General features: G+C 47.2%; 1 protein-coding gene across 4 annotated transcripts in view; it reads right to left on the bottom strand.

Moving 5' to 3' along the window:
- The window catches only part of HDAC4 (histone deacetylase 4), a 190859-nt gene that overhangs the window by 148499 nt on the left and 19023 nt on the right, over positions 1-23337 (bottom strand). For all 4 annotated transcript variants that reach the window (XM_017835634.1, XM_017835633.1, XM_017835636.1 and 1 more), the window contains exon 2: positions 16226-16469. In XM_017835634.1, the coding sequence (XP_017691123.1) occupies positions 16226-16247 (22 nt within the window). In that variant the 5' untranslated portion in view covers positions 16248-16469. The remainder of the gene's footprint in view (positions 1-16225; positions 16470-23337) is intronic.

The raw sequence follows: 23337 nt of genomic DNA, 5'->3' as shown, positions 1-23337 counted from the left end.
GGGAATAAATCTTCAGCAACAAAAGAACCAACATCAATGCAGGAGGATGGAAAACAGGAGGGAAGGAAAGAGGAGAATCCACGTCAGCTCCCACGTGGTGAGATCACACACCCCCCTGACTTGGGAGGATGCACATGAAGATGAAGACAGACGTGTATTGATTTGTCTCCCAACACAGGGGCTGCCTTATTTAATGGAAGACAGCAGAGAGAAACCTCTGGAATAAACCAGCAGTGGAAGAATCCATTTCCCCACCAGGAAAAATCGATGATTATCCATTTTCCCCTCTTATCCTCCTGAATTGGAGAAAACGAGCTCAGTGCAGCTCCCATCTGCTCCCCTCCCAGATGTTCCTCCAGCTCTGGAATCCCTGGCACAGTCTGTACCAAACCTTCTTTGATAGGATTTCCTTCCCAAACTTGATCAGTAAAGCAGCTTCACTTGGGCTGCTAAATTTAGTGCCTTGACCGTGTAACCCACAGAACCGGACACACCGAGGGGCTCTCCCGGGATTCAGCAGTTCTGTCCAGCTCATTTTAAGTTGGGAATAGGCTCACTCGTCGTTCTGGAGCAGCACACAGGCTCCAATTACGTAAAAGAACACAAGTGCAGAATAACAAAGTCTTTAAGCAAGACCCACGCTGAGAGCTCCGAGCTCCCCTGCAGCACTTTCCCAAATAAAAAGGGAGGGGGGGAAGGAATACAAAACCCATTTACTGCAACACTCGCAGATGAAAAACTGCAATTGCTCTGCCTTGACATCTGGTTTCTATTTCGCTCCCATTCTATCAGGTTACATAACAAACAGATGATGCACCAGAGCCCCGGAGTTCTTCGAGGCTCGGATTTGGTGTTTACATTCCTCGGCACAAAAATCCCAGCTATGCCACACACGGGGTGTACGGGGCAGACAAAGCACTCGAGACAAACAGCTCACAAAGGGAAAGTCAGACCAAGTCAGAGCGATTGGGGAGTGTGGGCGTGTTTGTAACAGAAAATCCCGTATGGAAAACGCCGCGTCTCCCAGTGCAGCTCAGGAATTGGATGTGCACACGACAGCACTCGCAGCTGTGCAGACAAAGTTTATGTGAACAGGCCACAGGGAACACACAAGTTTACACTCAGCAAGTGCCAACTGTAATGATGCAAACATGAATTCCACCCTGCCCTGTTATCTAACCAAGTGCAAACTCCCAGGGCCTTCCTCCACCTTCTCATTTGGGGCTTTCCTTTTCTTCCAGACCCCCCGTACTTGTCAGTCCCTTGTGCTGTCAGGGTGATTCACAGCCTGGACAGCACGTGGCCAGCTTTGGAAATCGGGAATCCACTTTGCTGACCTTGTCCCCAGACACTACAAACTTTCTTCTGAGTGGACAGCACATCCTTCCTCGGCAGCAATTCAGGAAGTCATGCAGTGCTAATAGAGCTGACTCAGCTGAACATGGGGCCCAGTGACCCCCCCCCTCCCTCCCCAAAACACAGCACGCAGGGGTGAACACACCACGGGCTGCACAGGCACAGAGCTCGGCTGCTCTGGTGCTACTCTCTCAGGTTCGAGCTGGAATAATCCTCAATCATTCACAGATCCCATGGCCATGGAAAACTGTGTTCACAAAAGCGTCCCCAGACTTTTAAGTTACCCCCAAGCTTCTCACTGCACATTTAATTGCCAGCTTGGGCCTTCTTCACCTGCACTTTTTGGGCCAGCAAAAGCACATTACAAAGCACCAGAATAGCCAGAATTCTATACTCATCTAACATCATTCTATACTCTGTGCTCATCCTGGGTTCCCTGTTTTGGTTTCTTAGCAGCCCTAAACATCTCGTGCTGCTCACTGTCAGGCAGGACTCTGGTCTAGATAAACCTGCAGGTACAACCCACTCTAAGATGGGATTTAGAGCTTCAGGAAAGCCCAAGTCCCACAGGAACTTGCCCATTTTGGCAAGTTCTTTTTGAGAGAAGCAAACACAGGCCCCCACTCTGTGTGAGAGGAATAAAAGAGGCAGAGGAACAATCACTACAATCTGAGGGTGTAAAATGTGTCCTGTAAGGGAGCAAACCAACAAGAACAGGTACAAGATCCCTGTTCTGTGGTGGGAAAACACCTGCCAAGACTCCCTGTGGATGGGACCTCTCCGAGTAGGAGATTAGTGACATTTAAGTTGGAGCCAAATATGAAAAATAATAAAAGCACTGACGGATATCACTGCAATTCTTGCTCATTTCCAAAGGCCACTTACTGGCTTTTCTCCTCACCTTCTCCTTCCATAAATCTGCACACATTCCCTCAGATGACATCAGAAACAGGGAAGGCATTAGTCATGTGCAGACAAGTGGAAAAATGCTCTAAAATACCACTTTTCAAGGAGCCTGTTCCTCAGGTACTACAAGTGTCTCTCTGCCACCAACTCCAGCAAACACGTGAGGAAAAAGGATATTTTCCTGGTCACAAATCACTTCTGGCCATGTCTTAATAAGTTTATCATTGAGCTGCAAGCAGGCAATTAACAGTAGTAGTAGAAGTATTCTTTTTAGAACAAACCAGATGCATTCCACTCTTACCATGAGGTGTTTTTCCCCTCTGAATGTTTTCACCCTGGACTAGGTTCTTACAAAGCCCACAAAGAGCTACTCCAAGAGCAGCTTGGGGGAAGACAAAAGGAAAAAAAAAAAAAAAAAGAGGAAAAAAGCAACAAAACAATGCTGTCTCCCATGACAAAAAATCCAACAGCTCAAATACTTCAGGTGCCCTAAGGAAATCCCCTGAAAACCAAACACAGAGGAAAAGAGCCCAGAGCAGAGGCAGAGCTGCTCCAGCCAACATCCCCACAAGGGATGGCAGTTCCTTACTCCAAGACATAACTTACACCTACCCCCACCCTGCTGCTGTTCTGGAAGCATCCAAATTCCTATGTTCAATCTTCCATTTCGCCTTCAAGAGATCTTTAGGTGTCCATCCATGAAAGCACATCAAGGTCGTGTTCCACACTTCAAACAATTCAACTGCAACAGCTTTTTTACAAATCTAAGAAATCCCAGCGAGTTACTCAAAGGCAGCTGCTTTTTTGGGAGTTCCCTACAGCAAAATGGGCTGTTGGGGCAAAAATTTGTCATTGCAGCAGGGGGAAAAGAAAAAAAAACAGGAGAGGGAACCCTCCAGGGCAACTGGAGGATGCAGAGGGAGTTTTAATTCCATGCCTCCCAATTTAGAGCAGCAAGTGACAGCAGCACAGGGGCTGCAAGGCTGGGACTTGCTCAGAGGCCACGATGCAAAAGCTGTTCCTTCAGCACCAAAATTTTTAAGTGCTTATTCATCCCTGCTTGTCATCTGTAAGCAACTACTCCTCCATTCACTCCAGGTTGGCAGAACACACAGGAGCTTCGTTTTTACTATTAGAAATGATGCTATTTTTGCCTCTGAGTAGCACAAATCCCACATCCTCCACACGCCTCACCCCCAGCTATTGTGTCTTCCCGAGCTGGAGGTGTTTTCCTGCCGTAGCTTCACCTGCTGGGAGCAGTGGGGAGCGAACTGTGCCACGTGCAAGGCTGGGAACAGCCACTGTTTAATTAATGAAGAGCCACACGTGGTCACCAAACCACGGCTGCCACCACAACAGTCCAATCTGTGCCCAACCCCCCGAGCTTTTGGCACCACCATCACCTTCCCCTACCAAGGGTTGAGCTGCCACGGTCCAATCCAGCACCGAGGGGACAAACCTCACATGGTTTAATTTATTTTCTCAGCATCTAAACAAGGGCTTGAGGCGAAAGTACGATGGGGCAGCTCACATACCTCTGATTGCATCCCAGGCCTGAGTCAGGAGATGTGGAAGCTCCAAGTGAGACATTTTCTAATTAAAGGACTCAGCAGGAGACTAGTGAGTGTCCAGCAGCCACCACTGGTTTCAGTCTGGGAGGAGGAAGGAGAAACACCTCCCTGTGGGATTTTTTTCTCCCTGTGCACAAAGGTATCCCCTGCATGGCTCAGTCAGCAAAATGATTCACTTGGAAGAGGCAGAGTGATAAATAACAGGGATCTAAGCTGATAAATCACTTAGAATTTTGCAATACAAAGAATATATTAACAAACGAAGACGTCATTAACAGCTTGTCAATGTGACCAGACCAGTGGAGCTCACAGACATGATGAACACAGATGGAAAACAGTAACAAAAAGATATTAAAACAGTGAATATTGAGCATTCTGCTCAAAACCTCTGAGAGATGTCCATGAGATTGTATCTTTGCCAGAGACCAATCTCACCGACAGTTCCTAAACACTACTTAATGCTTCTTAGTGCAAAGCAATTCCAGGTGGAGATACTGGGGGGGGGGGGAGGGAAGCCACTGCAGTTCAAAAGAAACAGTCCCACACTTGTTTCTTGCAAGAGAAAAAAGGAGTTTCTAGCAAAACAAATTATCTTCCAACACAACCGTGTCTCCTGCCTCTGCCTGCTAAAGCCACAAACATGTACGTGCCTAAACCAACTACTACAGAATTATTTCTGAATAAAAACAAGCTCCTCCTGCAGAGCTCTGTGGCTTCGGGAGCCTGAAAAGCAAACTGAAGCACCACAACCACAGTCCTTGATCCCAGCTCACCATCCCTCGCAGAAATCCAGCTCTCGTGACCGGCGGTTCCTGAGGATTCTCCAGCCAGCCCCTCCCGAAGAAAGCAGCTTCAACAGTGAAATACAAACCAAAATGAGCAGCAAAGAAGGAATTGTAGAGTCCATATGAAGCTATTTTGAAATTCCTTCCATAAGGAAGAAAGCTGATACAGTTTTAGGCTCCAAGGGCCCTTTGCTCCTGCCCAAAGTCCCAAGGGATGTGTGAGATGCTATGCTCTGCTCTCTTTCCAGCTCGGGATTATGAGGGTGCCACAGGAATTACAGCCTTAGGGGGACAACAGCAAGGCAAGTAAGGCCTGGCTTTCCCTGAGAGCATCTGCTCAGCTGGCCAATCCCAAATTTACAAAAACACTGCCCAGGGCATCCCACCAAACCCTGTCCGTGCTCCAGGAATGAGCTCCAGCAAAGGGAGATGCTGGAACAGCCATGACAGGGCAGGGATGTCTCACAAGTACCTCTAGGGACTCCACAGAATCATGGAATCATTAAGGTTGGAGAAGCCCTCTAAGATCATCAAGTCCAACCTCCAAACCCAGCACCACCACCACTGTGTCCCACTAAACCACAGCCTCAGGTGGCACATCCACATGTTCTTTTAACACTTCCAGGGATGGGGACTCCACCACTGCCCTGCCCAGTCTGTTCCAATGCCTTACATCCCTTTCCATAAAAAAGCTGCCTCCAGGCCCAAAGGAAGTCAAAAACACTTCTCAGTGTGTGATGGTCAGCCCAGAGAGGGCCCAGAACCAATCCTCAGCTCCAGGGAGGGAACAACCACACCATGTCCCAGCCTGATTGATGGATTTTCACTCTCAAGCCTCGAGCTCCACTGGGAAAAAAGGGCTGGGGGAATACTCTGTGCACATATTCTGCATTAAAAGTGATCAACACAGGTAGATCTCAACGAGTATCAGTCTGAAATGGAAGAGAGGCGGAGGAAGGCAAAGGGGAGCCACCGACGCTGCAGCTCCAACACTTGGAACAAGACGAAAAATCCGAGAAAATACAGAGCTTCTCAAATCCCTAAGTCAGGCTGAGAACAAGCCACACTCTGGCAGTGCAAGGCAACTCTGAGTGGACAGTTTTCTCACCAAACAGGTGTCCTGACTCTTAAAGTATTTCCAGACCCAAATCCCACCCAGGCCTGTCCTTCCAGGCTTCCTCCTGCCTGCAGCAGGGGCATGGGGCATCAGCATCACCCCCCTGGTTGTTTTTCAAAGCACAGGAAGAGTATCTGCAGGAGTTTCTGGTGGAATAAACAGTTTGGTTTAGAGCAGCTACAGCTGTTTTCTCAAAACTGGCAAAAGTAACTTTCAAAAGCTGCTTTCATCCGTGAGTGGGATGTCGAGGAATTTTCCCCACCCCTCCACCAGCAGTTTTTGATTGTATTTAGATACAGATTAGGAGAATTAAAAAAAAAAAAAAAAGAAAATATATCTAAATTTTAGAAATATTCTTACTTATAAAATATTCTTATCAAAGCTGCTCAACTACTCCATTCCAGGCAGGGCAGCTGGGGAGGCTTCGGCTCAGTGGTGCAAGTGGGAGGAGGGAGATGCTCCCAGAAAGCCCAAACGAGCTGTTCCATCAGGGCATTCTCCAAGAAGAAACCTCTGGAGTCTGGGAAAACCAACGGGGTCCATCCCACCCTCTGACTGCACTGCCAAGCAGCAGCACACGGATCATTCCAGCCTCTCCAGCAGCTCCCTTGAGCTTCCCTGCAGGAATTAAAGGGCAGAGTGATGACTGAAGTGTCCCACTGCTGCTACTCTGTGATGGGGGAAGGAGGTCTTTAAATCTAAATCCACCACTCACAGGCATTTCTGTGGTGTCTCCAGCAGGACGACAACATTTCAGGGGTTTCTCTCTCCTACCTAACACATACAGACACCACGTGTCCCCAAAATGAAGCTCTGAAACCTGCCCACCCCTTCACCAGGTTCCTCTCCCCCCATTTCCAGGAGCTTTCAGCACCTGGTTTGCACAACAGTTGTTCCAGCAAAGGGCTTTGTAGAAAGTTTCTTTCATCTGGTGGCTGGAACATCTAAAGATCAAGTCACTGTTGCCCAATTCCTTTGGGCAATCATTCCCCAAACATCACGTTCCTTTGTGCAACACCATCCACAGTTTCCCTGACAAAAGCAAACATCAGAATTACGGGTAAAGTAAAAAAAAAAAAAAAAAGAAAAAAAAAGGCAGCTCAAAAACGAGCCTCACAAACCACCAGAGGTGAAGAAGTGAAACGAGTTTGCCTGCACTCAGGAGAACCCAAAACCAAGGAGAGCACGGAGCAGACACAGGGGATGCTCCTCCAAGCTCGGCTGCCTCTGCCAGGTGACAGTTCTGTAGCAGAGCAGTGACACAAGTGACACACACCGGGATGGCCCCTGAGCTCTCTGGAGACAACCAGCCAAGCCTTGAGTTCCAGGAATCTTCCCTTCCCCACTCACACAAACACATCCCAAGCAGTTGAGGTGGGATTTGTGGCAAAGGCATCGCCACAAACACCTTTTTTTCCCTAGTAAATCCAACAAACATACTTGAAAAAATTATCCTCTAAGTTTAAATCAATTTTTACAGATAAAGTAAAATTCCAGAAGCCAAAACATTAAGGGGGGGTGGGGGGTGGGAAGGGGGCTTGTAACCTGAGATGCAGCAGCTCTGCCACCCCAAACGTGCACTCTTGGACTTGACCGCTTTGCAGCTGCAAAATTGGCAACCTCTGACCCGCTTTGGGGGCTGCTGGAGTCCAAGTGTATTTACGCTGACAGAGACAAGCAAAGGTTGTGACGATTTATTGACGCAAGAGCCACTTGGTGCTCCCTGCCAGGAATTAATCAGTGCAGGAGGAGCAGGAATTCTCTGTAAGCGCTTTGGTGAGCTGCTAAAAACTACAAGAACGACCAACACGATCAAAAAGAGAGGAGGGGGGAAAAAAGAGGATTAAGAGGGCAACTTTTCCACAGCAGCTTCTTTAGAAGGACTCAGAAATCACCGGCAGGCAGTGCCAGAACAGAACTATTTCATAACTTTCCTTGTGAAAAAGAAAATACATGAGAAGACTAAATCAGAGCTTTCCCAAACCTCTGTCAACACAACCTGATGCTGTGTTTGTTCAGATGAAACTGCCTCAGATACATTTGGGGGAGGTGGAGGTGGTGACTGAGGGGCAGTGACCCTCCAGGTTGGCTCAACCTGCCGCCATTCGGGATCCAAAGGAGGAAAAGAGGCACCAGTCCCATCACCTGTTTGAAAGAGCTGCCGCACAAAGCTCCACTTGAAATTCAAAATCCAAAGGAAAGGGTTTAATGCAGACTGAAGGAACAGCACCAGCCCTACCTGCCAAGAAGGCATCATGATAAACCTGTCAAGAGCTCCGAGCCTGCAGAACAGGCCTTCCACCTGCTGGAAAGGGAAAAAAAAAGGAAGGGAAAAAGCCATCTCATGCCAATCAGATTCTTGCTGCTGGCAGGGAAGAGATGCCAAAGCCCTTCTCCTGGTTTTGGTAAGCTGTGAGGATCACATGCCTTCTCCTGGCAGGGGTCCTGTGAGACCAGTGGCACCTTAGTTAGAATAAAGCAAGTTCTTGGAAGTTTCAGAGATTTATTTCCTAAAGTGACAGACATCAAAGATTCAATACTTGGATGGACTTTCAGAGTTTGCTGTATGGTCTTTTTACTGTTGTGGGTTATTTTTTGACTAGAGAAGTTGGTTAAAACTTGGTGCTAATAATGCTAAGGTCACAGGTTCAATCCCCTGGAAGGGCCATTCACTTAAGAGCTGGACTCGATGATCCTTGTGGGTCCCTTCCACCCCAGAATATCCTGTGATTCTGCTTGCTCTAGTTCAGGTTTTTCTGTCTTCCCATAGGAGCAGCTCAAGCATTTTCTAGATCAGGAGTGAAAAGAGTTTTAACCTGTTTCTTTTTATAGGCGGCACAAAATAAAGGTCACGGTTAACAGAGGGGTTAAGTCTGTTTAAGCAGACAGTGTGAGTCTGGAGTGCTGACACAGAAGAGCAAAACACAACTCTCAATGGATTCCCTGAAAATCACCAGGCTTTAAGGGCCTCCTGCCTGAAGAACTGTCAATTGATCAAAACTACCTTTACAAAAGTAGTTCACAAACCACCCGCCCTCACTGAACAACCCAGGGGAGGGAGCATTTCCCCCCTCCCGGCTGCTCCCGAAGAGTCTGCTGCTCCCGAAGAGTCGCCCCTGGGCACAGCCCCCCCAGCCCTCAGGGCTGCCCCACTGCAGCCGCTGCCTCCCAGGACAGAAGGGTCACCTGGAGCCAAGGCTGGCAGTTCAACCCTCCCAAACCAGACCTTGCTCCCATTCCAATTCCAGTGTGCCCCAGAAAGCTATTTATGTGGTTTGGCAACACAACAGCTGCAAACAACACGAGGGCAGAGATTCCAGAATAGTCAAAGGGGCAGGACTGATTTTTTTTTTTATTTTTTGTTAACGAATTATTTCTTTGAATTCAGCTACAATTTCTCCAACATCCTGATCCCAGCCCTGCCATAGAGTTTCCTCCACTGGAAGCAACTCTTCCTTGCCCATGGTTGGAAGTTTCTTCTGGAGAAGGTGGCACTGGCAAAAAACTGCTTGTTCAGGGTTAAGTCAAAGGAATTATTTGGGATTACTCAGCCTCTGGTACAACCAAAATGACAGAAAGGAAAAAAACGGGACTGATAAAGTAAAATTTACTGATAAAGTAAAATTTACTTTATCAGCCCTCCCCCCCAAAAAAAATCCCCATCACACATGACTAGAGGTTCAGACGGTATTTTAATGGTGTTGCCACAACCTTCCCCATTCTTCCCCCCTTTCCCAGGTATCCACAGGCTCCCAGTCTCCCCAGGCTGACCTTGCACAGCCAACCTGGCAGAACCTACTCCCACTTTGGAATTCACGCCTTCAAAATAAACCTGGTGTGGCTACATCAAAGTTGAGCAGAGCAGCTACAAACACTGGGAAGAGTAATCCTAGCCTGTGGATTGCTTGGCAAAGCCCATGGTGCCAGGGTTCAAAGGAGGATGAACAATTCCCCACTGAATCCCAAACACGCTCGTGGGCCCCTGAAAACACCCGCAAGAACCAGTGCCAACGGTGGGACCTTCAAGCTGAGACAGGACGATCTCAGAAAAGCCCACTTGAGGTTATTCCTGTCTAGAATTCACCTTTCAATAGGTGGGAAGTTTAATATCAGCCTTCAGAGAGGCTAAAAACCTGCTGCAACATTTCAGCACATCAGTCCATCAAGGATTAGCCAAAGCAATTCCCAGAGGGAACAGGGAGAGCTGCTGAACTTCTCCGGGCAAACAAGAGCATCTGATTTCCCCCAATAGCTGATGAAACGACAGTATTTCGATTTGGGTGATAGAAACAAGATGTTTCAAAGATGTGCTGAAGTATTAATTTTAGTTTTCTTAAAGGAATGATAAATTTTATGCCCCATTTCTCAGGGGTTTGACCACCCCACCTTGCAGGTGCCAGTGCACTTCAAAGCCCTTCCTTAAGGGTCTAAATGAAATAAATAAATAAAAGCATGTGGGGAAATTCCTGGTATCTGGCACGTTCTGGGGAGAAAGGGATCACAAAGCCTTTACTGAAGGATGGGTGAATTACTAACACATCCACAATTTTTCCTTTTCCAGTCAGGCACCTGCTACGCCATGTTCACTCACTCCTGGCTGTTTTCTGACTCTAAAAATCAGATGTTAAAGGATGAAGAAATATACTAAAAACTGCACCAAAAGAAGAAGTGTCATTGCAATTGTTTCTCACTCTTCTTCCTGACCCAACAATATCACGGACTCACAGAACCATGGAATCTCCAGGGCTGGAAGGGACTCTCAAGGATCATCCAGCCCTGCCCAGGATACCCCAACAATCCCACCCTGAGCCTGAAAGTATAATCCAAATTATCCTGGAGCTCTGGCAGCCTTGGGGCTGTGCCCACTGCCCTGGGGAGCCTGGTCAGTGCCAACCACCCTCTGGGGGAAGAACCTTTTCCTGAGATCCAGCCTAAGCTTCCCCTGGCACAGCTCCAGCCGTTCCCTGGGGTCCTACATGGAAACAACTTTAAAAACAATTTCAGCAGAGTTTGACCAAGAGCTCTCAGAAATAAGGCCCTATTTTCCCTTTTGCAGTACCTGCCAAAGCACAAGTACCAGACAGCCAAATTCCCAGACTTAAAGGATGAAAAATGCTGTGTATGGCTGACATCCCTCTGGGAATAAGTGGATTTTCTGCCCCTGTTCTCATATCACTTTCAGAATCAGTGGGATGACTGAAGTGGTCCTTCTCCATCAGCTCTGTCCCAATTATCTGCCCACATCAAGGGCACCCCAAGAAGCCTCATCAGTGAGAGCCTGGCATGAAGGCTACAAGCTGAATAATTCAAAATAAACCCCCAGAAATCCTTGTTCAGCCCAGCAACAAATGTAATTTGGGCAGGTACACACAGATGAGATACAGGTCAAACTGAGGTTGACTAAAAGTGAGTAACAAAAATGTAGCAACCACATAGAAAAAGGTTTGTCTCCTTTCCAACTGAGACACAAGATTCCAAGGACTATCTCAAACGTTATTATAGAATCACCTGACTTTAAAAGTATGACCTTTTTTATATCCTTTTCCTACCCTGTACCTCATTCAAAATAATCCAGAGTTCTCTGCCTCTCATCACAAGTACCTGCTTCTCATCTTTGCACTGCAGGACACATCACAGGCTGAAAAAACTTCCTTTAGAAACAGGCTTTTAAAGAATTCCTAAGTGCAAGAACTGCATTTAAAGAAAAAGCAGAAATGAGAGGAACGTACTTGGCAGGGACACTGACCTAGCAGGAACTTACACTTGAACCCCAAGTTGAAGCACAAAACAATTCTTCTCTTTTGAGGGTACAATAAAACCCTTGTACAGAAAGTCCCAACTATTTGATGCTCCAGAAAGTGAAAACTTCACAGGTTTCATGGGAGCATACTTAAAACTTTCAAGGTCCTTAAAATGACACTGTTCCTGGAGGAAATCCAGGACAGGTTCAGCTCCCACGTACAGAAGAACTGGAATGCAGGTGGAGCAGGTGTCCTGTCGTGGGTTGAAGAAAGAGAAGCGGATGGAGACATGGCCAGTTCCCACCCGCACAGGTTTGCAGCTCTTCTGCCAGAGCTTGTTGCTGAGTTTTACTCCACAGCCAACCTCAAAGTTTTAATCAACAAGTGCAAAGCATTTATTTCACAGAATCCCAGACTGGTTTGGGTTTGAAAGGACTTTAAAGCTCATCCAGTGCCACCCCCTGCCACAGGCAGGGACACCTTCCACTAGCCCAGGTTGCTCCAAGCCCTGTCCAACCTGGCCTTGGACACTTCCAGGGATGGGGAATCGACAACCATCCTGTTACCTCTGCTGGGCCTGCCAAGCAGTTGAACTTTTCCCTAAAACTTCAGCTTCCCATGAAGCACAGATGTGGCGATGTGGGAAGAGGACAGGTCTGGAGACACCTTTGTATTTCCAATTAAAGAAAGCACCAGAGAGAAGAAGGCTGGACCTGCAGTCACCATAGCAATGACTTACTTGTAAACAGGAGCCTGAATGCCCAAGCCTAGAATTATCCAGCAGCAATGACCCACAGCACCAGATCGGTGGGGAGAAGCAGGAATCCCTGGAAGTGTCCAAGGCCAGGTAGAACAGGGCTTGGAGCACCCTGGGCTAGTGGAAGGTATCCCTGCCCGTGGCAGGGGGTGGAATGAGATGAGTTTTAAGTTCCCTTCCAACCCAAACCCTTCTATGATTCCATGATACACCACGTCCAGGTGTTCTTCCAGAGCACAGCCACCGAGTACCTGCCAAAGGAGGGCTGGAATTTACCGCCCCAGCCCTTCTGTTTATTGAAAGAACACTCTCGCCCCCAGATAACTTACACAGACAGACCCATTACTGCCAGAAAGTAGGTCAGTGTCATTTAAAGCCGCTTTGAAATGCATCTCCACAGAAACTTCTTAATCTTTCAAAAGAGAACCCATCAAATATTTATTGCACGGTGCAAAACGCTGGAGACGCTCACGGGGGAAAACTCTTCTGTGTGCTGCATGAAATGGCTTTCCATGCCTCGTTGAGCCGTGGCATATGAAAGGAGAGTGGCTTTGTGCAGATAAAACCCTGTACAAAAGTCCTTATCAGCCCAGCAAATCACAGCACGTGACTCCCCGACTCGTTTTCCCAGCGTTGTGTGATCACACGAAGCTTTCCCGGTGTCTCCTCTCAGTCTTAATGATCCCCCTGCAGATTTTTCCCCTACCAGCCAGGCAAGCACGTTCTTCAAACTTCAATATTCCTAATTATCAAACATTCAGCACTGCAAAATGTAGCTGAAATTTGCATCTCTGCAAGAGTGGCTCCGGAAAAAAAGGATGGAGCATTTGCATTCAGACCGGCTAATTCCTGCAAGATAACATTTCATACACAAAATGCTCCATTGAACAGGGAGATCTGCAGCTTTTACAAAGGAAAGTGAACTTTAAACAAATACAAATCAGTTGAGTGATTAACTTTAAGTGTTTTGGTTTTTTAAAACTGATCTTTATGTATAACCAGTATCAGCAGAACAATCTTTGCTGATTAAAGAAGGAATGAGAGCGAAACTCAAGCCACTGAAAATTAAGAGGGGAGAGAGAAGGAGACTGCAAGGAATCATTTAAGGTCAATGAGAGAGGAAAAAACCTCAAAGCACAAAAAAAAAAAGCCTATAAAAAACCCCCCACATACTCACAGCCCAGTGAGCCTGGGTAAGGTGAGCACCATCAGCACCACGGGTTACATAAGGCAAGTTTAAATCGTGGCCAACAGGTTAAGGAGTGAAAACTAAACACACTTTCCCCTGCCCCTCCAAGCTTTGTCATAATCCTAAATGTTATCTTAATTAGCCTAATTTTCTTAATTATACTTTGCAGCAACTTGAGCTTTCGTAGCAGAATTTCCGCGGTTTTTTTCCAGCTTTGTTCCAGCACTGGAAGAGGCGGCGGCTCCTCTGCCAAAAGCCAAAGGGCACGTGATGCCTCCAAGCTTGGTCTTGGCTGGGTCTGCACAGCACAGGGAAAAGCCCATCCTCCTGTCACCTCACTCTCCAGTTTCAGCCCCTTTCCCACCCAAAGCAACTCCCATTCCTGCCCAGGAATCTCCAAAACCTCCCCGACACCTGCCGGGAGCTGATTGTGCCTGCAGCAAGAGGAACACCAGCACCCCACCAGCTTCTCCTGCTCCACACGTGTTTCTGTGGCAAGTTAAGCTCACAAGAGCTGCTGGTCTTAACCCAAATTTCAAGAAGGACACCATGGAAAGAGCCTTCAGCTCAGGAAACAGAGCTCAAGGTCTTCACTCTGTGCGCAGGGCTCAGACTGATTCACCCATCGAAGTTCTTGAGGATTAACTTTTCCCACCTGGGTATTCGGCTTCTCCAAAAGCTGTTCCTTGTTCTCTGAGAAATCTCACTCCAAAACACAACAAAAGGGGCAGTGATGGGGGAAGAAGTCACACTTTTCTCCCCCAACTTAGTTTTCTCCATATCTCTTCACCCTGTTCCATGAGAAGCCCTCAGCGCCCAACACTTCTCACAGGAGTGAAAGGACAATAAAGAAAAAGCACAGGAAAGAAACCCCCCAAACCACTTTCATTCATCTACCCTGCAACGACTTTATGGCACTGTTCCTAAAACATCCCATTAGTGCTGGGTTTGGAGAAGATTAGAGAAGAAAGCTTGTACCCACTGAAGCAAGGTTTAATAGGCTCTCGAGTTAAGCCAGACCCATCCCTTAAACAATGCACATCATTAGGAATAATTACCTCAAGCTGTATAATCAACACCCCTATCACAACTGACATAAGAAGTCCAGATGTCATCTCTGGCAAGGGCTGGGAAATATTTCTGCTCCTTGTTATAAAACTGACTCTTAAAAGAGAAATTAGCCCTAAGAACACTGGGGGGGGGGGGGAACCACCATGATGAACTGGAGAACTTCAACCCAAAATAAGAATCCAGCACCCAGGGGAACACAGGGTGTCCAAAGCAATCCTGCTGAGCTGCCACATCCCATTGTAGACATGGTTGTTAGAAAAAGGAAACACAAACTGACTTTTAGTGTTCCAGACACACTGAGCCAAAGCAGCAGAACCAGCAGAGTCAGGACAAAAAAAGGGGCAGATGACGAATTATAAAGGAAAGCAAGAGAAATCAGCAGCAGGGTTCCATCAACACAACCCAACCAGGAAGGTCATCACCACTTCCCCGATATCTGGAGGGCTGTTCCTTAAGAAGCAAAGCAATATCCATGGCTGGGTTTGGAATACAGGGAGGTATTTAAGGTATCCCACCACAACAAGAGCGGGCGGCCACAGCTCCCCAGTCTCACCCCAAAGTGAGACAGGAAAATACTGAACTAACAATTATCCATTCTGTGAAGAACAGATCTCTTGAAAAACATCATTTTGCAAGAGGTGTCCTAGGTATACTTAAGTTTCCCAACTCCTCATAGTTTCAAAATCTATGTAATGGAAGTAGAGGCCAGATTTTTGTTTTTTCTTTTTTGATAACACCGATCATTTCAGAGACTTAGAAACTCGTTCCAGTTGCTAGGATAGTGTGAGATTTAACACTGCTGCTTGGGAGCTCCAGCATCCTTATTTATTGCAGGATTTGTTTGCCCACAAATAAGCAGTTCCTTAAGTCTTAGGAGCTGTTTGCTGGCTTCTAACACTTCAGTCTTATTTAACTCTTAACCCAAACCTGATTAAAATGAAGTCACAAAGTAATCTCTCGGAGGCAGAGTTAAATAAGTCCTTCCACGTGCCTGGTTGTTGTTGGATTACTTGATTCCCAGCAGCCATTTTTTGTACCATAAACTGACACAGCCAAAGGATAATTAAAATTCCTCTCCCAAAGTTCACAAAGCTCTGCCTAACTAACACAGTTACCCAAAACTCACTACATACAAATGTATGAGGCACCTCTAAGCTCAAGAGCAGGTAACTGAGTAGCTACAGATCCTCTTGACAGACAGAAATGCCCAATTTTGTAGTGATGAATCAGGTCTTAAATTACAAGACACGTTAGGGATAATCCCCCAGACAACAGTGAGGTGGATCAACTGACTCCTGTTCCAGCAAAACTATTCTTTCCTATTAAAAAGTACTTTAAAAGTCAAAGAGTTTTCTTAAATTTCCATAAAGACACCATCAGGACCGTGCCCATTCCTTACAGGTACGTTCCATATCCTGAAGGCTCATCAGCATAGATTTAACAAATTAAACATCTGGTTAATGACTCAGAAAACTCCAACAGCTTCCAGTGATGCCACAATTAGAAACCTAAATTTTAGAGCAATTAGAAACCCGAAATGGTAAGATTTCCTTGTAACTCTGGTAACAGCAACAGCATTTTCCACCTTCACACAAAGTTTTAGTTCTAAACCAAGCAGAGGAACAGGGAGAGGGTCTGGATTATCATTTCAACACCACAAAAGGTCTGTTGGTGCAGCAAATACCATGTGTTTTGGGGTCGTGGCTGGAATTCCAGGTAGTGTTGCCCTTACCTGGATGGCTTTGGGAGCTCATTGCTGGTAGTGTCTAGTCCTTGGGAGAAGGGACTTGAGATCAGTTCCACGGAGTAAGAGCAGCTCAAAAGAGCTCCAAAGCTTTACCAATACATAGGAATTGGAAGTGGGGATTAAATCATGGCCACCTTATAAAATCCAGGGCACAGTGACATGCTGAGTTGTATGGGAAGTAATCCAAGAGGGTGGCAGAATATCTTCTAATGGCTTTTAAAATGGGAACCTGCAATTAAAGAAAAAGATGTCTATGTTAGCAAATTAAGATTAACAACCATTTAAATTACACATTGTATAACTTATTTATCCCTAGATTAAACTCCAATACTATTTTAGTCATTAAAGGTTGCAGAAAGAGTAATTTTCAGAGTTATAAATGTTATTTTGATCGATAATCAGAAAAAATGCAGACTGGCATTTAACATTATTTAAAAAAAAAAAAAAAAAAAAAAAAAAACCAACAATTCAAAACCCAACTTTTCAACATTCAAGTCTTAAAAACCCAAACTTCCGTGTTAATTCTCATCCTCCAACAGCACCATATGAAGCCACTTCAGTCCAACAGCTTCCATATTTTAAAAGCCATATGTATGAGTGGTAACTGTGCTTCATGCATCTGTTCCCCAAAGAAGCCGAAAGAAAAATCCCTCGGTGCCAAGAAGTGGTCTTGGAGCAGGAAGGAAAAAAACCCACACAATCAATTCCACTCCCACTCTACCCAAGCCTCCATCAGATTACTAAGCAGCAACTTCATCCTGCCCCGGGGGGGGGGAAAAATCCACCATTCCTAATTATTTTTAAGCTGTGTATTAGAGGGAAGGAGGGAGAAGAGAGGAAAAGCACCCACAGAGTCAGGAACCTTGCGTACCCCTGCCCCCCAAAAATATAAACACAGACTGACGTTCACTTTGGGGGCATTCAGGGGTTTTCTGGCACTACACCAAGTGACATCCAGTATTGCCCATCCCTGGAAGTGTCCAAGGCCAGGTTGGACAGAGCTTGGAGCAACGTGGTCTATGGAAGGTGGATGGGCTTGAAGGTCACTCCCAACCCAAACCATTGTGGGATTCCGTGATCCCTGAGCATCCCTGTTTTCCAGGTGGGGTATCTCAGGGATTCTGCTCTGTCTGGGATTCCGTGATTCTCGAACATCCCTGTTTTCCAGGCGGGGTTTCCCAGGGATTCCGCTCTGGTCTACCACACCTGCCACTGGTCCCTCCCAGCCAACAAACAGATTGAACTCACTGCATCCTTTGTGCACAGTATGTGACAACAAGGGTTATTTCCCTTCTTTGCACCCAAAAATCCCTCAGCACAGAGGCTCCCACCTCTCCTGGATGAGGTGTGAACAGGCAGCACCCAGAGGAGGCTCCTCCTGCCCTGACCAGGCATCACCAGTTTACACCCAGCGCTCCCCAGCCCACCACAGGGATGAGGTCACCCCTGGCAGCACCCAGCTCCTTAACCCATCCCAAGGGATCCAGCTGACTCTGCTCACCCCAAACTGCTCCAGCAGCACATCCCAAGGAGTGGTGCCCTCCAGCAGCGCTGGGATCACCGGGATGGGAACTCCTCCTGCCTTGCACAATGAGCAGCTGCCCAGAGTTTAGCTGTGCCCTTGCATTCCAAGCAGTGCCATCTATTCTTGGAAGAGCTCCTATCACACCCAGATTTGTGTGCTCCTTTTCAAGAAGGCACCAAAATCACGTCTAATCACCACATTGCTTAGGATGGGCTTCCCAAGGTTCCTTCCCTGATGTGCAGAATAATGCCCCGGTAGATGCTGCAGAACACAAGGCCTTCCTTGCTGTAGTTCATTAAAAACCCCCTTTAATTGGCTGTTTCTCTCCAGCTCAAGTGTCTCAGCATTACACTCTCCAAGCTCCATCTTGCATTCTGAGGGACCTGGAACGTGCCTTCATGTTATGAGTCAAATTCAAGAGAAAATCACTTAAATGTCATTTCTAATCCCTGCAAGCCTCTGCCATCCCAAATGTTCAAGATCTTCCAGTTCCATTAATCTGCACATCCTGTTGCACAGTCAGGTCAGCTTAGACCAGGCATTAGCAAGACATTACCATGATTTATTTCCAATCAGACCAGCAGGTACTGGGAGAGCAGAAGCAATCTCAGCTGTAGACAAGAAGGATTTGCAATGGTGTCACCAGATTTGCCTCCTCATTTTCACAGCACAAGGATGAAAATGTGAGCATGAACAGTGGGAAGAGGCAGATTCATTTCCCAAGGAAATTGGACTGAAACAGTGGCACCAAATCCATTTGACAGCACCACCAGTTTACCTGTTCCTACTTCTGCCCCATCCCTGGAAGTGTCCAAGGCCAGGTTGGACAGGGCTTGGAGCAACCAGGTGTAGTTGGAGGTGTGGGAAGGGGTGGGACTGGATGAACTTTAAGATCCCTTCCAACCCAACCACTCTGTGATTCTGTGATTCTTTCTAGGACACAGACAGCACTCATGGTCCAACTTATCTCCCCCTCAAACCCTAATTTTTGGTTACCCCTTGCTCTGATCTCGATGCAGACCAATGAGGCATTTCCAAAGAGACCATCAGGCCCCACCTGCAACAATTCTTATGCCAACTCATCACTTTGCCACTGTCTCAGTGAAAACACTTCTTAAATCAGGAGAAGCAAAACGCTGTGTAACCCAATGCCTCAGATATCTGCAGTCCAGAGGGTTTTCCAAGGAGATTATCTCATTTTAAAAAAATAGAGAAATAAAATAAGATTAAAAAGAAAAACAAACCAAAGTTTGTTTAACTTCTACTCCAGTGCCTTCCAGAACCAGGGCAATCACCTCTGGCCTGCACAGAAGAACAGAGCGTCCATCCACCCTGAGCATCATTCCAGAGGCACATTCCCTGCGGGCTCCTGAGGCAAGGACTGGGTCAGGGCCACCAGACGGGATGGGATGGGCATGGGTATGCTCAGAGCAGCACGAGCCTCTCAGGAGGAACCTCAGAACCAACGGGGTTGGGCAGAAGGGTCACACCCCTGTTTGATGGGGGCGGTTGGAGGCACCTCGGGCTCCAGGAGGCAGACGGGGAACTGCTGCCACGGGAGCACAGTGCTCACCCCGCTGCCTCCCGGGATCGGCTACGTGGATGGCCTTGGCAGACAACAAGCACTGGCACATAGTGACAGCTTTGGCCCTTCCCATGGAGTCCTTCCCCAGGCACAGAGCACAGGAAGGGCTCGGGAGAGCATCCAGGGGAGGGCACTGCGTGTGGCGGGACTCCAGGGCAGAAAGGCCGAGCGGAACCAAGGGCAGGCTGAGACAGGCAGGGGTGTAAAACACACTCATTGAACCAGCTGTAGCACACAGGGCTGGGATGATCAAGCAGGAGAATATTTCAGAGTCTGGGCCCTGCTGGATTTTTAAAAATAAAAAAACCTCGGAAACAGGAGCACAAGGAACCACTTAATGCCTATTTATCTGAGCCTCCTTCTGCCAGGGAGCACCTGAGAGCACACGCTCCCAAAAACCACACAGGCTGGATGTATTGGCTTAAAATACTTCCATGAGACTCCCTCTGCTTCTTCCAGAAGCTGGGAAGAAAAAAGTGGCAAATTCACCAACAGGCTGGGTCATCACCTGTGGCAACAAACCACCTAAACATAGGTGGGCAGGAATAACATGGATAGGGATGGGGAGAAGGTACCTGGCTCCAAACACAACACTGATTAGCACCTCCCTAAAACAGGTCCCTCACTTTCCTCTTCCCCAGCTTCAGGACCAGGCTTGGCCCCCAAAACCACACACACAACACAGCTCCACAACTCACTACGACACTATTCCCTTCACACACTTTCCAAAAGCACTTTTTCCCCATCAGGCATCTAGAAACCTGTTAAGAGACAAAATACACGTGACCTAGGAAATGTCAGTAGTCCTCCAGTTTTCTTTCAGGTCCATTCCAACCCCTTAACATTCCGATTCTTTGACAGTATGAATATTCCCCTTCCTGTTTCCAGCCCATTCCAGATGTGCCTCTCTGCTCATCACAAGTACAGATGTGCAGCAACCAGTAATTAGTTATGATAGAACTTTATTTACAATTTTTCTAGAGCTTAAAATTGAGCCAAGGTGCTTCAGCAGAGATAAAAATCTCAGCCTAAGGGTGACATTTCAGGATTGTTCCAAGCTGAGTCAGCCCAGCTGCTCCAGGACCACAAACTATGGATGACCCGGCTTCCTCCCCCTCAGACACACCACCAACACCCCTGGCACTGCAGCCAGCTCACAGATCACTGACAACCTCAGCTAAACAAGCCCCAGTGCCTGCTGACTCAAAACACAGTGTAAGTCGTGCTCCTACTACACACAGGGCTGTGCTTTGAGGTTTTAGTCCCAGTCTGGAGAGACCTGCTCGGCCTTTCAGACCCCTCAGACATGGAAACACTGCAGAAGATGCTGTTTTAGCAGGGCAAGGAAGCCAGCTCTGTGAAAGCAGCAGCAGAAGGGATGCTAGAACACCTTCCACATCCTGGAACTCCTCTAGCAGCATTCCAGAACTGTGGGGTCTGGTCTCCAAAAGCCATGCAAACACCATCTTCCAAAAACCACTATCACCTCTTCTCCTACCTGGCACTGCTGATTAAATACTGACAACAAGATCATTAATTTTTCCCCCAAATTATGTCCCTTGCTGCATTTGCAAGCAAACAGTATTGAGTCTAACCCCACATGCTCCATGTAAGATGCCAGCATCATCCTGATGTTTCCTTGGATTCCCCCTCGTAAGGCACAGCCTGCAAACAACCCATGGCTACAGCACAGACAGACCTAAGGAGAGGCAGAGCCTCTGTCAGAGCTTATTGATTAAATCTCTCCTTTGACAACAGATCCTGAACTTCAACCAGAGGGGAGAAGAAAAGAGTTGCCCTTGCTTTACAGGGGTTGTTTATAAAATACTGCCAATATAGGATGTCTGTGTGAAAAGAGGAGGAGACAAGAGGCTCAGAGCTGTCTGAAAACAATGGACTGTGACCACAAAATGATTGACTGCACCTTTATTTAGAATCCCAGACCGGTTTGGCTTGGAAGGGACCTTAAAGCCCATCCCATTCCACCTCCTGCCTTGGGCAGGGACACCTTCCACTAGACCATGTTGCTCCAAGCCCCATCCTCTGCTCTCAATAAAGCTTGAATCAGGGCAGAGGCAGTGTGGAACAGGCTCCTGAGCTGATCTCCTCCCCAGGGACCGTGTCTCTGCAGCCACCCCTTTGCAAGATGACAAAACCAGTGGCAGGAGTCCTGAGGATCCACACAACCCACTGACAACATCCCTTCAACTCCTGGTTTTCCAGCAGAACACAACTTTACTGGATCTGTCCCAGGAGACCAGTTCTCACAAGCATTGCCCACTCCCAGAAGTGCTGGTTTTCAACTACAGTTTCAACTCAGACCTCTTCCAGAAAATATATTTGAAAACCTCAAACATCATCAGACATCCCCTCAAAGAGTTTGAATCTCTGAAGTCAGTGTTTCTGTCTCTAAATACACTGTGGGAATAACAGCACTGTAAAATCCACCATCAGCTTAATGCTCAGCTGTGGCCAGAAGAGAAATTCTAATACCGGAGAATAATAGAAAATAAAAATAGAACAGCAAATTTGCAGCTGTATCAGCCCAGTTCCCCCAAAACCATGAATATTTTGTGCAAATCCAGACACTCCCCCTCCTCTTCCAAAACACAGTACAAGAGTTTTAAAAGGGCAAGGAAAAAAAACCCAGAGGTGTGGTACCAATTCCTCGTGCAGGTGAAGCAGATTATAAACCTGCAGCCCAGACAGAGATGGCTTAAAGGTATTACAGTGATGCAGACAAATCACTGATTGTTCTGCTTTCCTGTTTGTTTCAGAGCTGGAAGTTTTTCCCATTCTTCTGCAGGGAGAAAGAGGTTGGGTGGACACAGGAGGGAGGGAAGGTACTGGAAAAGGTGCCAAGGTGAAGAGTGTTCTCTGCATGTCCTGCTCCTCCTCTGCTGCACCGAGAAACTCTGACCTGGGGGGTTGGGAAGAGCAAAAGTTCTCCTGAATTCCAGAAGTAAATGCACAAACTTCTTAGGAAAGAGGGCAAACACAAGAGGACAAACACCAAGTGCTTCTGCAGGAGGCCAGGAAACCCAGGAGACAAGTCACTGGCTCTCAGGAGAGCGTTTGAGAAGAGTCAGCACGTGCACGTCCTGCTGTGAAACACCTCCCAGGGGATGTAATCCTGGAAAGTTTACTCGGTATAACTTCCTACATTGCACTGAAATCCCACATCAGAGCCCTCACAGTTTCCACACCAGTGGTGAGCACACCTGCACTCGGCAAGTTCCATAAAATACTCGGATGAACTGGCAAGGGGAAGTATCCCCGTGCTGCTGGGGTATCCTCATGGAAGAGGGACAGAGCACCACCAGTGTGAGCACCCAAAGCCTTCAGGACAGCCTTAGAACCGTGTGAGTAAGGATTAAAAGCAAACCCAGCCTAATCCAGCTGTTCCAAACAGCTTCCTATCAAGAGAATGCCAGGTATGTACATGTCACAGTGCATCCAGACTGACCAGTCCAGCCCTTATTCCCAGGACATCCCATCCTTACTAAACTCATTATTTCCTTGCCCTTATCCTGCAGCAGCAAAACCAGAGGTACCAACCTTTAAGATCAAAAGCTCAGCACAGGCACTCAAAGGCACAAACCACTTCATTACCCAGCACTTCAAGGAATCAACCCCAGTGCATTTGTTTAGCAAATGCTGACATTTCCCTGCCACCACCACAAGTGATTCTCACAGGACAGCCCAGAGGAGAACAAACACTGTGCTTCCGCCTCTCCCTGAAACTCCCACAGTGTGGGACACACGCACTGTGCAGGTTTCTTGCTGGTGTGCTCACACCAAACATCCTCACCTCGTGACAGGCTTTGGGGGAAGTGTTCAGGCAGAGATTTCACCTCTAACCACATCTTCCCAAGTGTTAAATTACAGTCTGTGTGCACTGAGACTTCAGGACCAACCGATACCTCCTCTGGATTTAGGCAGTCCCTCCAGGAACTCTAATCCCTTACTCGACAGTCCCTGGTAGTT

This window comes from Lepidothrix coronata, unplaced genomic scaffold (assembly GCF_001604755.1).
Source record: "Lepidothrix coronata isolate B3197 unplaced genomic scaffold, Lepidothrix_coronata-1.0 Scaffold261, whole genome shotgun sequence".
Taxonomy (NCBI): Eukaryota; Metazoa; Chordata; class Aves; order Passeriformes; family Pipridae; genus Lepidothrix; species Lepidothrix coronata.
This window is presented reverse-complemented; position numbering and strand designations above follow the sequence as displayed.